At 38.7% G+C, this 12,508-nt stretch overlaps 1 protein-coding gene and 1 pseudogene across 26 annotated transcripts in view; both read left to right on the plus strand.

Moving 5' to 3' along the window:
* LOC307187328 (uncharacterized protein) overlaps positions 1–12,508 on the plus strand; it is a 666,419-nt gene that overhangs the window by 428,790 nt on the left and 225,121 nt on the right. For all 25 annotated transcript variants that reach the window (XM_079923227.1, XM_079923220.1, XM_079923230.1 and 22 more), the window contains one exon: positions 12,238–12,360. In XM_079923227.1, coding sequence (XP_079779353.1) covers positions 12,238–12,360 — 123 coding nt within the window. The remainder of the gene's footprint in view (positions 1–12,237; positions 12,361–12,508) is intronic.
* LOC307187333 (nucleotide triphosphate diphosphatase NUDT15-like) lies at positions 2,820–4,109 on the plus strand (annotated as a pseudogene). Its single transcript has one exon. The product of its transcript is annotated as a nucleotide triphosphate diphosphatase NUDT15-like (transcript).

Genomic DNA, 12,508 nt, shown 5'->3' on the forward strand with positions numbered 1-12,508 from the left:
AGATGTGTCTCCCCTCACCATTCATTTAGGAAACACTTACTAAGCACCATCTAAATGCTAGCATTATGTTAGGCCCCAAGGAAAAGAGGAGAAGCAGAACCAGTCACTGTCCAAAAGATGAAAATCTCTCAGAGGATCATACCTTTCATTCTCCTAGGGGGTGAACCTTGAGTTTGGCTAAACATTTCTGTTTCTCTAACCGAATGCCTAGGGTGAATGCCTTATCCATTCCTGGAAATAATATCCTTAGCTCTCAGCCTACAGAGAGTTTGGCTCTTTCTTGAAAACTGGAAGAGAATGAATGTATTTGGACTGTGAGTTGAACTGGATGTAGAGAAAAGTAGCTAAGCAAAATAAACTAGATGAATTTTAGTTCAGCTCAGTTTTACTGGCTTACTCACCTTCCTTTGCCATTTGTGTGTGATATGATGAAGTACAAAGATGATGTTGCATATCATTAAGTGTGTGTCAAGTTGATGTTTGCAGTAGGCTCTGTGTACAAGCTTTGTTTTCATTGCTTGCAGCTCCCTCACATTAAGAGACTGTGATGACAATATTGTATCACAATATACCAGAGCCTCATCACAGTGTGATCCTCAGGGATGATATTGGGTCATGTTATAGATAAGCAGCAATATAATAGATCCAAGAAGGCATGACCTTGGAAGCTCTGTTTTCAATAAGAAGAAAGAATAGGTTATTCTGGGCTTGGAAAAAATTTTAAAAATAGTCATCCCCAAAGGCTAACTTGCCTTCCACATTCTGCACTGTAGCAGAAAGACTTTATAATTTCCAAATAGACCAGATTGTTTTTAGTCCTCATTTTTTTTGATTTTCAACAGAATTGATTTTGTTGTTCATTCCCTTTTAAAAAGTCTCTCCTCCTTGGGTACAAGGATTCCACACTGTCTGCTTCTTTCCACCTTCTCCCACTCCTCTTTCTCAGTCTTTTTTACTGAGCCTTCTTCCACTTTTTTTTGGTCACGCCAGGTGGCATGTGGGAATCTTAGTTCCCTGACCAGGGATCAAACCTGCGCCCACCACAGTGGAAGCATGGAGTCTTAACCACCGGACCTCTAGGGAAGTTCCTTTTATTTTTCACTTTTTCAATAAATATTTGTTGTGCATACTATGGGCCAGGCACTGAATTAAGTACTGGAAATACAGTGATAAGCAAAATACACACCATCTCTGCCCTCAAGGAGCTAACATATAGTAAAATTGTTGGTTCCCTGGATTGGGTATTTTCGATGCTTTTTAAAATCTCATTGCAGGCACAGAAGTATGACATCTTTTCCTTCCTCCTTCCTGAGCTAACACAAAGGATCAGCTTGTCAAATCAGGCCCAGGAAGATAAGAGATCTATCCAGTATTATGCTTTGCTAATAATTTCAAGGCTACAAGCAATCAATAGGCATAAGTGGAACAAGGAGAAAATAGGAACATCTTTGCGGCTGCTCGGGTCTTTCCACTCTGCAATGGACATGATTCTCTAACCCAGAGTAACAGATGCTCATGTGTGTGATTTCTCTTCTGTATATAACAAGGACTGTGCAGGGTCTCAGATTCTACCCTACTTTTACATTTTCCAGTTAGCCTGTAACTGTTTCATAGATGCTGACAGAAGACGTGAGACTCCTGGGTTAGAAACAAAGGACTTTATGACTCCTGGCAAAAGTAGTAGCCAGAGCTTCATTTGTTTGTGTCAATTCCCCATGTCCCCCCCAAATCCCATAGCAGTGACACAATGGGCTCATTATAGATGCCTACACATCAATTGGTTGCATTAAAAAAGGGGACCACTGAGCTTGGGGAATCCACCACCTTTAGTTAGTGGAAACAAGCCTGTTTGTTTTCTCAGTGGAGATGTTAGCTCATCTCTCTATGTAAACCCAGTCCTGAAAAATGGCTTGGGTAAAGAGTGATCAGACATAAGATATGTAAGGATGCTCAGGGTCCAGTGTGGATTGCTACTCCCAGCATATACTTTCTTGGAATGCACTAATATGGTTTGAGATTCTCAATAATTTGAGAATTCCCTCTCTTATGTCTTTAAGTCAACCTTCTCTGTTGGTCCCTTCCCATCAATATTTAAACTAATGCAAATCTGGTCCACCTTAAAAACTCTCTCCCTCTACCACACTCTCCTGTCCAATTACAACCTCCTTTTCTTAATAGTCAAACTTATTACAATATGTGTCCTAACTTTCTGTCTCCCTTTCTTTGTCTCCAGCTTCTTCTTCAACCCCCCACACTGCATCTGGGATCAATTTGCTACTCTACTGAAACAGTCTTCTAAGTCTCAGCTTCCTCCTATGTAGGTAGAAGTAATAGAAATATTCACTAAATAGGTCTGTTTTGAGTATGAAATGTGTTAATAAATGTGACGAGTTGAGAGCAGTGCCTGGCACATTGTTCGTGCTCAGCAACTGTTAGGTAGATTGTTGTTATTAGCAACCTTTTATTTATTTTTTTTTTTGCGGCACGCAGGCCTCTCACTGTTGTCGCCTCTCCCCGTTGTCGCCTCTCCCGTTGCGGAGCACAGGCTCCGGACGCGCAGGCTCAGCGGCCATGGCTCACGGGCCCAGCCGCTCCGCGGCATGTGGGATCTTCCCGGACCGGGGCACGAACCCGCGTCCCCTGCATTGGCAGGCGGACTCTCAACCACTGCACCACCAGGGAAGCCCCAGTGGGCACTCTTTAGTTCCTATTTGACATCCCTGTGTTGACCGCTTTTTCCTTCTTGAAACTCCCCCTTCTTCAGTTTCCATGATGCCAGACTCTCTTAATTTTCCTCTTACTTCTCTGGACAGCCTTCTTGGTCAGATTTGTGTGTTCTGTCTCAGGCTGTCTTAAATGGTGATATCCCTCAGAGTCCTCTGTTAATCTCCTTTCTCTTTTTTATCTACATGCTTTCACTTCATGATATTATCCACTCCTGTGCCTGAATTACTTTCTATATGGAGATGCCAACACCCTGTACCTTTTCATTTACTTTTTTAACAGATATTTTTAGGACATCTTCTATGTGCCAAACACTGGGATAGCTATTGTGAGTAAAACCGACAGGATTCCTGCTCTCATGCGACTTAGTCTTTAATAGGGAAAGCAGATATAAAACAAATAATCACACATACGATTCTATACCTATAGATGAGTTAATGGCTCCAAAGTAAAGGAAGACAGTCCTAAGAAAGTATAACACATCAATCTGACCTAGGGTAAAGGAGAAATGCAGGGCTCCTTAAGGCAGTGGTGCTTGGGTAGACATCAACAGGATGCAAATGTACTCACTAGGTAAAGGAGGAGAGGAGGAAATAAAAGAGAGTACAAAGTATTCAAAGAACTTCAAGAAGATCAGTTTTGCTAAAACATCATAAGGGGAAAGGAAGAGCAAGATAGACTCTCGCGCTATGACGGCCAGTGCAGAGCCGCAGGGGCAGCACCCAGGAGTCAGGGTAGGAGTCGTGGTGACCAGCTGCAGGCATCTTCACTGCATCCTCCTGGGGAGGAAGACAGAAAGGGTCATTTGGAGCCAGCAATCTCCAACTTCCCAGGGGCCAACTGGAGTTCGGTGAAAGCTGGAAAGAATGTGCTCAAAGGGAAACCTGGGAAGAAGCAGCTCTTCACCTGAAAAATGTTCGCTTGGCCTCGGTTGTGAATTCTTTCGTTGAGGAAGAGAATTACCATTATGTCACTATTTTAATGAAAGGAGAGGTGGATGTGACTCATGGTTCAGAACCAAAGAATGTAGAGCCTGAGAAAAATGAAAGTTGGGAGTGGATTCCTTGGGAAGAATTTCCTCCCCTGGACCAGCTTTTCTGGGCACTACGTTGTTTAAAGGAACAAGGCTATGATCCATTTAAAGAAGATTTGGATCATCTGGTAGGATATAAAGGAAATCACCTACAGGTGAACAAGGAGACGCCATGATTTGTTTTTTTTTAATGGGTTGGCCATAAAGTTCATTCGGTTTTCCTGTGAGATGGCTCTAGTAGCGCTCAGTTGTCTTTAACTTCATTCGAAGCAATTTTGTTAGATTGTATTGTGACAGCCATCATATCAGTGTGCATTTAAAGAAACACTTATCAAAATTGGTGAATTTTTGTGTAGCCATTTTAATATTGAAGATGGAAGAAAAAAGCAACATTTTTGGCCTATTATGCTTATTTCAAGCAAGGTAAAAATGCAACTGAAACGCAAAAAAAAGATTTGTGCAGTGCATGGAGAAGGTGCTGTGACTGAGCAAACGTGTCAAAAGTGGTTTGCGAAGTTTCATGCTGGAGATTTCTCGCTGGATGGTGCTCCACGGTCAGGTAGACCAGTTGAAGTTGATAGCGATCAAATCGAGACATTGATTGAGAGCAATGGACATTATACCACTTGGGAGATAGCCAACATACTCAAAATATCCAAATCAACTGTTGAAAAGCATTTGCACCAGCTTGGTTATATGAATCGCTTTGATGTTTGGGTTCCACATAAGTGCCAAAAACCTTCCTGACCGTATTTCTGCATGCGATTCTCTACTGAAATGTAATGAAAACGTTCCGTTTTTAAAACAAATTGTGAAGGGCAATGAAAAGTGGATACTGTACAATAATGTGGAATGGAAGAGATCGTGGGGCAAGCGAAATGAGCCACCACCGAGCACACCAAAGGCCGGTCTTCATCCAAAGAAGGTGATGCTGTGTGTATGGTGGGATTGGAAGGGAGTCCTCTAAGTACACCCAACACGCTTTCAGCCAGTACTTGTGAAAAATTTTCAGGGATTGTGTTATGAATTGTATTTCAGACTCAGAAAATGTGATAAATGGTGATGTTGTGGTAATTCTGCTTTCCCTATTTCTCTGTGGTATTGACTATGCTGTTTGTCATTACCAGTGTGCATGGAGGAGAGTGCAGAATTTGTCTTAGTGTTTCAGTTCTAATAGAGAACCTAATTCAGGGGCGGGACATTCTGCAACAGTATTCCCATTGCAGAATTTAACACATTTGTTGATTTTCCTCTTTTATTTAAATCAAAAAAAATTTTGGTAATATATTGTGACAGTCCCTGCAACTAGAGCAAACAAGACAGGTCTTTAGGGTGTATTTCCCAGGTTTCCAATTGAGAACCTAAAGCAAGGGAAGTGAGACAAACCATCCAGGATCTGTATCCCATCATTCACAGGCCCTGTCATTTTGGATCTCTCAGTTGATCTGAGATTCGGCTTCCTTATGTGTAAAATGCTATTACACTAGGGCAGTGGATCTCAAAGTGTGACCCAGGGAAGTCCTCAAGACCCTTTCACGGATCCTCAGGGTTAAAGCTGTTTTTGTCGTATGAAGACTTCATTTGCTTTTTTCATTCTCATTCTTTCCTGAGTGTACAGAGGAGTTTGCATGTTGTGTGATAGTGTAGCAGACTGAACGCAAAGCAGATATGAGAGTCTAGCTCTCTTCTATTAAGCTAGACGTGAAAGAAATTGACAAAAATGTAAAACAATGCCACTCTTTTCACTGGTTCTTTTGTTTTTTCTTTAAAGAAAAATACCTATATTTTTTATAAAAATTATGTTAACATATAACGGTTTTTGTTATTTGTAAATAAATTAATAAAAGAATTCTTTAAAAAAAAGAGAGAGAGAGAGAATTAGAGAAGGAAGCAGAGACCAGACCACACAAGGGCCTCCAGACCACGTTGGTGTTCAGTTTAATCCTAAGAGCAATGGGAAGGAATTGAAGGGTATAAAATGGAGACAGGAGTGAGGGAACGGGTGACATGATCAAATTTTTGTTTTTGAAACATCACTGTGGTGCAGCAGATATTAGAGGACCCAATGGTGGATGGCGGGGGCGAGGGGGGGCTTTAGTTTCATTTGAGTGGTGTCAGTGGACATGAGAAATGGACAGATTTGAGATGTTTTAGGAGATAATTTTGATATAGTAAAATTTGGTATTAGATCAAATGTGGGTGAAGGAAGGGAAAATATCAAGGATGACTCCTAAGTTTAGACTTGTGCAGGGAGATAGATGGTAGCTGAAAACTCCCCCCATATTTTTCTCCTGATTTTAGTCCACACACTCAGTTGCCTACTGTATATATCCCTAACTTCCAATATCACTTGCCCATCAAATCATGATGTCCAAGACTGAACTATTCTTCTAGTATCAAATGTTCCTCCTTCTGTGCTGTGGCAGTGAATGCGGTGAATGCCACAGCCAGCCAGCCAATCGTTCAAGTCAGTTGACCTTGACTCTTTCTTCTCCATCACATCCAGCTAATAACCAAATCATTTTGATTTTCTCTTCTTAAGCTCTTTTATATCTGCCCACATTTCTCTATTTCCACTGCTACTAGCTTAGGTCAAGTCCTCAACATCTTTTATCTGGATTTTGGCTGTAACTTGGCTTCCCTGCCTTCAGTCTCCCACTTCTCTAATCTCTCCTTTGCCCTGCTGGTGCCCATGGTCTATAAAGTAAAGCCATGTCTCCTTAGTATGGCAGAAAAGACTCCATAATCAGGCCCTAGCCACATCTTTAGCATAATAATTTTTTGCTTTAATCCTTACTCTACACAGACCAAATAAAGGAACCCTCACAGAGCAATTGTGAGGAAACCATTCAAGAAGGCATCTTCAACCCCTCTAGCACTGTCAGATATGCTACAACTTAGCACAGGCAGTTTGATAAACCCATATATTTGTCATAAAAATGAACCAAAATTGTGACAAATCCTCAAATTCATTAGACTCTTGACAGAATATAATTGCTCCAATAATGTTACAAGCCTTGGTGAATATAGATTAAAACATTTTACTGATTGGAAGACAATAAATCTTTTTGGAAAGTGTGTACTGAGTTTGAGCTGCACTGGGTAACTTCCTCCTGCACACCCACTTTACGGTATTCATGCCTCAGTTACGATGATTTCTTTTACAGTCAATAGAATCACATAAAATGCTTAAACCACAAAAGGGAGGGTATTGAATCACTTAACTGAGGAGGTCAGAGGTAGGAGGGCTTCAGGCATAGTCCATTCAGGGCTCCAATTCCTGTTTTCTGTTAGTCCTTCGGCTCTGTCTTCTTTGTTGGCTTTATCTTTAGTGCAGCTGCATTCATGGGGAAAAAAACGGCTACTGCATGATGACTCATACACACATTACAATTTCCAGAGCAACAGGGCCTCTATGTCCCAGGGTTCCCAACCTATATGCTGAGCTTCCTGCTGATTGGATCCCATCTGAACTAATTCATTCATTCCTGAGACGGTCATATGCTAATAAAGACATTGCCTGGTCCAGTCACTGTGGCAGATGGAGGTAGGTTTATGCCAAGAAAAGTCCACCTCAGATTTGAGAGAGGAGTGGTGTTCATCAGTCCCATATAATCTACATGGTTTCTCTAAAATGACAGGGATAAAATTCCCCAAAGGAAAACCTGATAGTTCTTGAGTATTAGTGAACAAGAAAAATGGCCAACCTGTGAATATTCACTATAGACACAATTTAAATTTGTTCATGAGCAAACAAAAATTACTCTGTGCCCTGGAGTTTTTAAAGCAACTTGTGAAGGGTCAAAAACAAATATCCATAGTCTATTGCAAGGGTGAAGAGAGGGCAAGTGGAACAGAGCCCATTTCTAAGAAATCCCATTGATGAATATGGGTGGATAGAAGACTGAATTATGTGGATGGCTCTCAAACCACACATTCATTCATTCATTCACAGAACATTTATGGAGTATCAACTCTATTCCAGAAAATGCTTGATATAACAGGATCCTTGACCTTAAGGAGTTCATCCGATCAGGAACTACAGAAGTAAGATACAAGTGAAAAGTCAGCAGTATTGCATATCAGAGTGAAAGTATAATAGAACAGAGTGAAAATAAAGCCACGTCTAGAAAATCTAGTGGAGTCTTCAACACACCCTCTAATATTTCCTTCAAATCTAACACTTCTATATTGCGGTCTTCAACATAAAGCAATGCTTATTTCCAATCAACAGGTTTCCGAGAACAGAAACCTATATCGCCTATATGAAAAGGCAAATGGAAGAATAATTTATCTTACCCTGGCTGCACACTCTAAAAAAATAATATAAAGCAACCTTGATTGTTTGGAAACAAAAGTGGATCTTTGTTGTCTCAGGGAGCTTTTATGTGCAAAATACACTTGATAATAGTGTGAATTCTTTTAAGCTATTATATTCTGTGATCATCTGGGGAAATAGTTTGGGGGATAAATACAGCAGAAATATTTAGAGAAAGGACATTAAAAAGGAAGAATAGCAGACATAGTTGATTCTTCTTTGACATTCTTGTACAGTATAAAAATCATCAAATCCTTGGTCCATATCACAGGGATAATGCTGAAAAAATTCTAATCACTTTATCATTATTCCCAGCAGTGTCCTAGAGCTCCAATTCTGAGGGCAGGGCTTTCTGTAAGCATCTAACATTAAGATATAACTGAGAGAAAAATTGGAGAAATGGTTTCTCCACATGAAGTATACTTCATAATAACATTTTAATGTAATATTGACATTTCTGGTTTTTAACTCTGTTGGGCAGAATCTTGATGGAAAAGAAAATCACTTGTGACGGCTTCAACATGAGTGTCTAATATCATGGCAATTTAACCCGGTTTTATCCTATATCAGAGGTATTTCATCAGAAAAGAACTAAAATGTCCTTCACGTTTTACAGAAGGAAGTCATTTCTCATAACAGATAATGCTAACATTGTCTTAAAAATATTAACTATTGTTGATATTAACTATGTATGTATATTAACTATATTAACTATGTATGTATATATGTATGTATATACACACACTATTTTGGTCAGAGTATTGATTTATCTATTTGAACTGAATTGGTCTGCTTTGGTCAAACAGCTGAGAAGTTGAGCCAGATCATGACATTTGTGATCCGTGTGACATTTGCAGTTGAACAGAGGACTCAGGCTCACTACTCAGAGTATGGTCCACAGACCACAGCTTCAGAATTGCCTTGGATCTATTAGAAATGCAAAATCCAGCCCCTCAGCCCCAGATCTACTGAATCAGCATCTGCGTTATAACAAGATCTCTAGGAGATTAAAACATTAACTACATAAGGGGATCTCAACTCTGGCTCCCCATTAAAATCACTAAAGGTGATTTTCAAATATTTGATTACCAAGTCTTACCCCAGACCAATTAAATCAGACGTTTTTAAGGACAGGACCAAGGCTTGGGTATTTCTAAATGCCCACCAAGTGATTCTAATGCACTGTCAGATTTGAGAATGGTAGGTTACACAATGCCCAAACAATCAGCAAATCCAGTGTATTCTGAAAGGACAAAAAAGAAGAAGAAAGTCAAACCAATTACTTTTCATTTGGTACCACTCTATAAATGATTGATTTTTTTAACTGTTAGTAAGTTTGCTTAACTACTGTGTGAACACAGCCTGTTATGTCTCAACCTGCCCAGAAGTGTATGGTATTGTAAATCAAGAAGAGGAAGACTTTGCTATCTAAATTAATTAAAAGAAGATTGTAGGTTTGTTTTTCAACTTTACTTTCTTTTGTCAACCTTATTCACCAACCTGACAGGTCTAAATACTGAATCTCAGACACTGCACGTTTAAACCTCTGCACCTTTGGGTTACCCATCCTTTTCTCCATGCACTCAATTCTCAGTTTTTACCTCAAACATTCCTTTATCACTGTAGCCCAAATGCATTTCCCCTTCCCTGAATTCCCACATTTCTCAGTATTTCTATCGTTGCTTGTTTGATTTCTACATATAATCTCAAGCATTAGCAGTCTATTCCAATCTCTTATACATGAATAGGAAAGGAAAACATAAATCAGAGCGTAGTACATGTGGCAGTCATTATTATCCCATCTTACAGATGAGGAAACTGAGTCTCAGAGAGGCAAAGTGACAGGTTAATAAGTTTCAACACTAAGATATTTTTCCCAAGACTGTCTGACTCAGAGTACAGAGGAAGTTTGGTTTGCTTTTGTTTGTTAGTGTGTATGTGTTTTTAATAGATTATAGTACTTGAATTATAGTTCTGGGGAAGATTAAGAATATGAACACACTAAAACATACTGAAAGAATACTCATCCTTAAAATCAATGTCCACTCTAATCTTTGGAATGAACCCAATGATTTTTCTCTTTTACACTAACTTGGTTTCTTTTGCCAGAAAATTATTGGAGCTTGAAGGGGAAGGGGAGGTGTTCTTATTATACTTCTTTTTCAAAATTACTTTTTAATACTCAAGTAGTAACTGAATAACTTTCTTGTGAAAAATTAGAACATTATAGATGTGGATAACATTCCTTGTCCAACACACACATCCTGCACTCTACTCAGTCAGATACCTTCCTTCCCTCCTCAGAAGTAATCATTTTATCTGTGCACACTCTTTAAGACATTTTTAATGTATTTAAATACATATATATGGTATATTATAAAAAATTTTGACATGGCAAATGCTGATATATTGATTGTTTTGTTGATAAAAACATATAACTCTTGGGAATTAAGAGTTTTATTTGTATGTCTAAAGTAAAAGACCTGGGAAGGATATATAATTCAGGGGTTGACAGAATTAAGATTCAAAATTATATCTCAACCCTGTGAATAATACCCTAAAGCTAGAAAGATAAAAATTTAGGTAGCATAACTATTAAAGCCTTGCACAAAGTATAAGTTACAAATGGAGAATTCTGATTTGATATTAGTTTATATGGAAAAAATTAGTGGTTTGTTTATCACAGACTCAAAATTTAATAAAAATTCTAACACTTTGAAAAGTCAGTAGTTCTTATCTCTAAAATAAGATTCCTTTTAAAATATCAGAATTACTCCAGAATATCTAATTTTGGAAGGAAAATTCTAGACTGTGTAAAATGTGTTTAATATGGTAAACTAGTAATTTTAAAATGTGGGACTTATTTTGTGATTTATATTCTTCATATTTTTTCTTCTTCATAAAAAAAAAAAAAAAAGAAGCCAAGTAAAAGAAAACTCTTGTGCTTCTCTCAGGTCACATGCCCTAATGTTACCTACAGTACAAAACATTCATTAGGATTTCAGTGTGAAAAGGGCCTATGATGAAACATTGCAATAGTATTCCTTCCCAATGTTGATGTCTTCTCGAGTAAGGATCTTGCCCTGTGGAATTAAATCTCACTCAATGTAAAGCTAATTATCTATTATGATAACATATTTTAGTGAAGAATATTCATACTCAACAGTCTTTGCCAGAATGTCTGGAACTGGGGACAGGGGAGTCAGGGACATTCTCTGCATGAGACACGTGCAGACTAAATCTTGACCTTTCTGTCTGATTTTTACTTTGGAACATGTCACAAAACAGATTCTCTGAACAGGAAAATTTAGAAGCTCTGATTATCTGAAAAATCACTGATTATCTGAAAAGCTTTCCCTGTGTTTGTGGATATCTTCTTGTTGTGATTTTAGATATATCAGAACTGATTGTATAGGGTACAAGGAAGTATAGGTTCTAAGAGATAAATTCGTTTTCCTTTCCAAAGGAAGACAAATATTATTCATTTATCATAAACTTGACTGATCGTCAGACATAGGTGACCATGAGTCTTGACCTCTTTTCATTTAGTCTAAATTAATGTAACTTCAAACATAAACATGCTAAGTATTTCAGAAAGTGGAGCCCTGAAAGATAAGGAAGAATCTGAGTTAACGGAGCAAATGTATCCATGTGTTTTTAAGAACTCCAAACCATGGCTTTATTTGAATTGATCTGTCTCTGCCCTGATGTCCACTATATCCCATGAGAAGGAGAGTCAAGGTATTAACTCTATTACTGACCTTATTCAGCAGCGTCAGACCAGTAAAGGTGTTTATCTACTCGTGTGTGCTGCTCCAGATAGGGTAGCTCATTGTAATTCTCCCCTCCAGGTTCCCTTCCCTAAGGAAATATCTATATCTCAGATCCGTCTAATTAATCAGGATGTGAAGAATAGAAAATTGTGAGACAATCACTATGCTCATCGTTGCTGGGCTTTCAAAAGCTCAATAAAGTTTCTATCTACATTTTTTTGTTTATACTGTGGAGTAAAATGGATCAAACAGGCAAAGAACTGTGGCAACAGAGATGGTGCCTTTGTGCAATAAAACATATACTGTGTATCAAAGAAATATTGTGCCACTTCTCTGAAGCTGACATTGGAATGACATTGTAATCCTGACCATCTGTCTTCCTCCTCTAGATGTTGATGAATGTACGGTAGTGAGTGGAGGCTGCCAACAGCGCTGTATTAACACCCTGGGCACCTTCCATTGTGCATGTGATACGGAGTACAGTCTCCATGCTGATGAACGCACCTGCATAAGTGAGTAAACATTAGAACCAGCTTGAAGTTGTTTTCAGTGAAAATCGACCTGCCCACGTAGGGGCAGGAAGAAAACGTTTTTCTATTGTAAAAACATCTATAGAAGCTGACAATTTTCAAGTACAATTCTATCTCTTAGAATTTAAAA

This window comes from Stenella coeruleoalba (assembly GCF_951394435.1).
Source record: "Stenella coeruleoalba genome assembly, chromosome: 5".
NCBI lineage: Eukaryota > Metazoa > Chordata > Mammalia > Artiodactyla > Delphinidae > Stenella > Stenella coeruleoalba.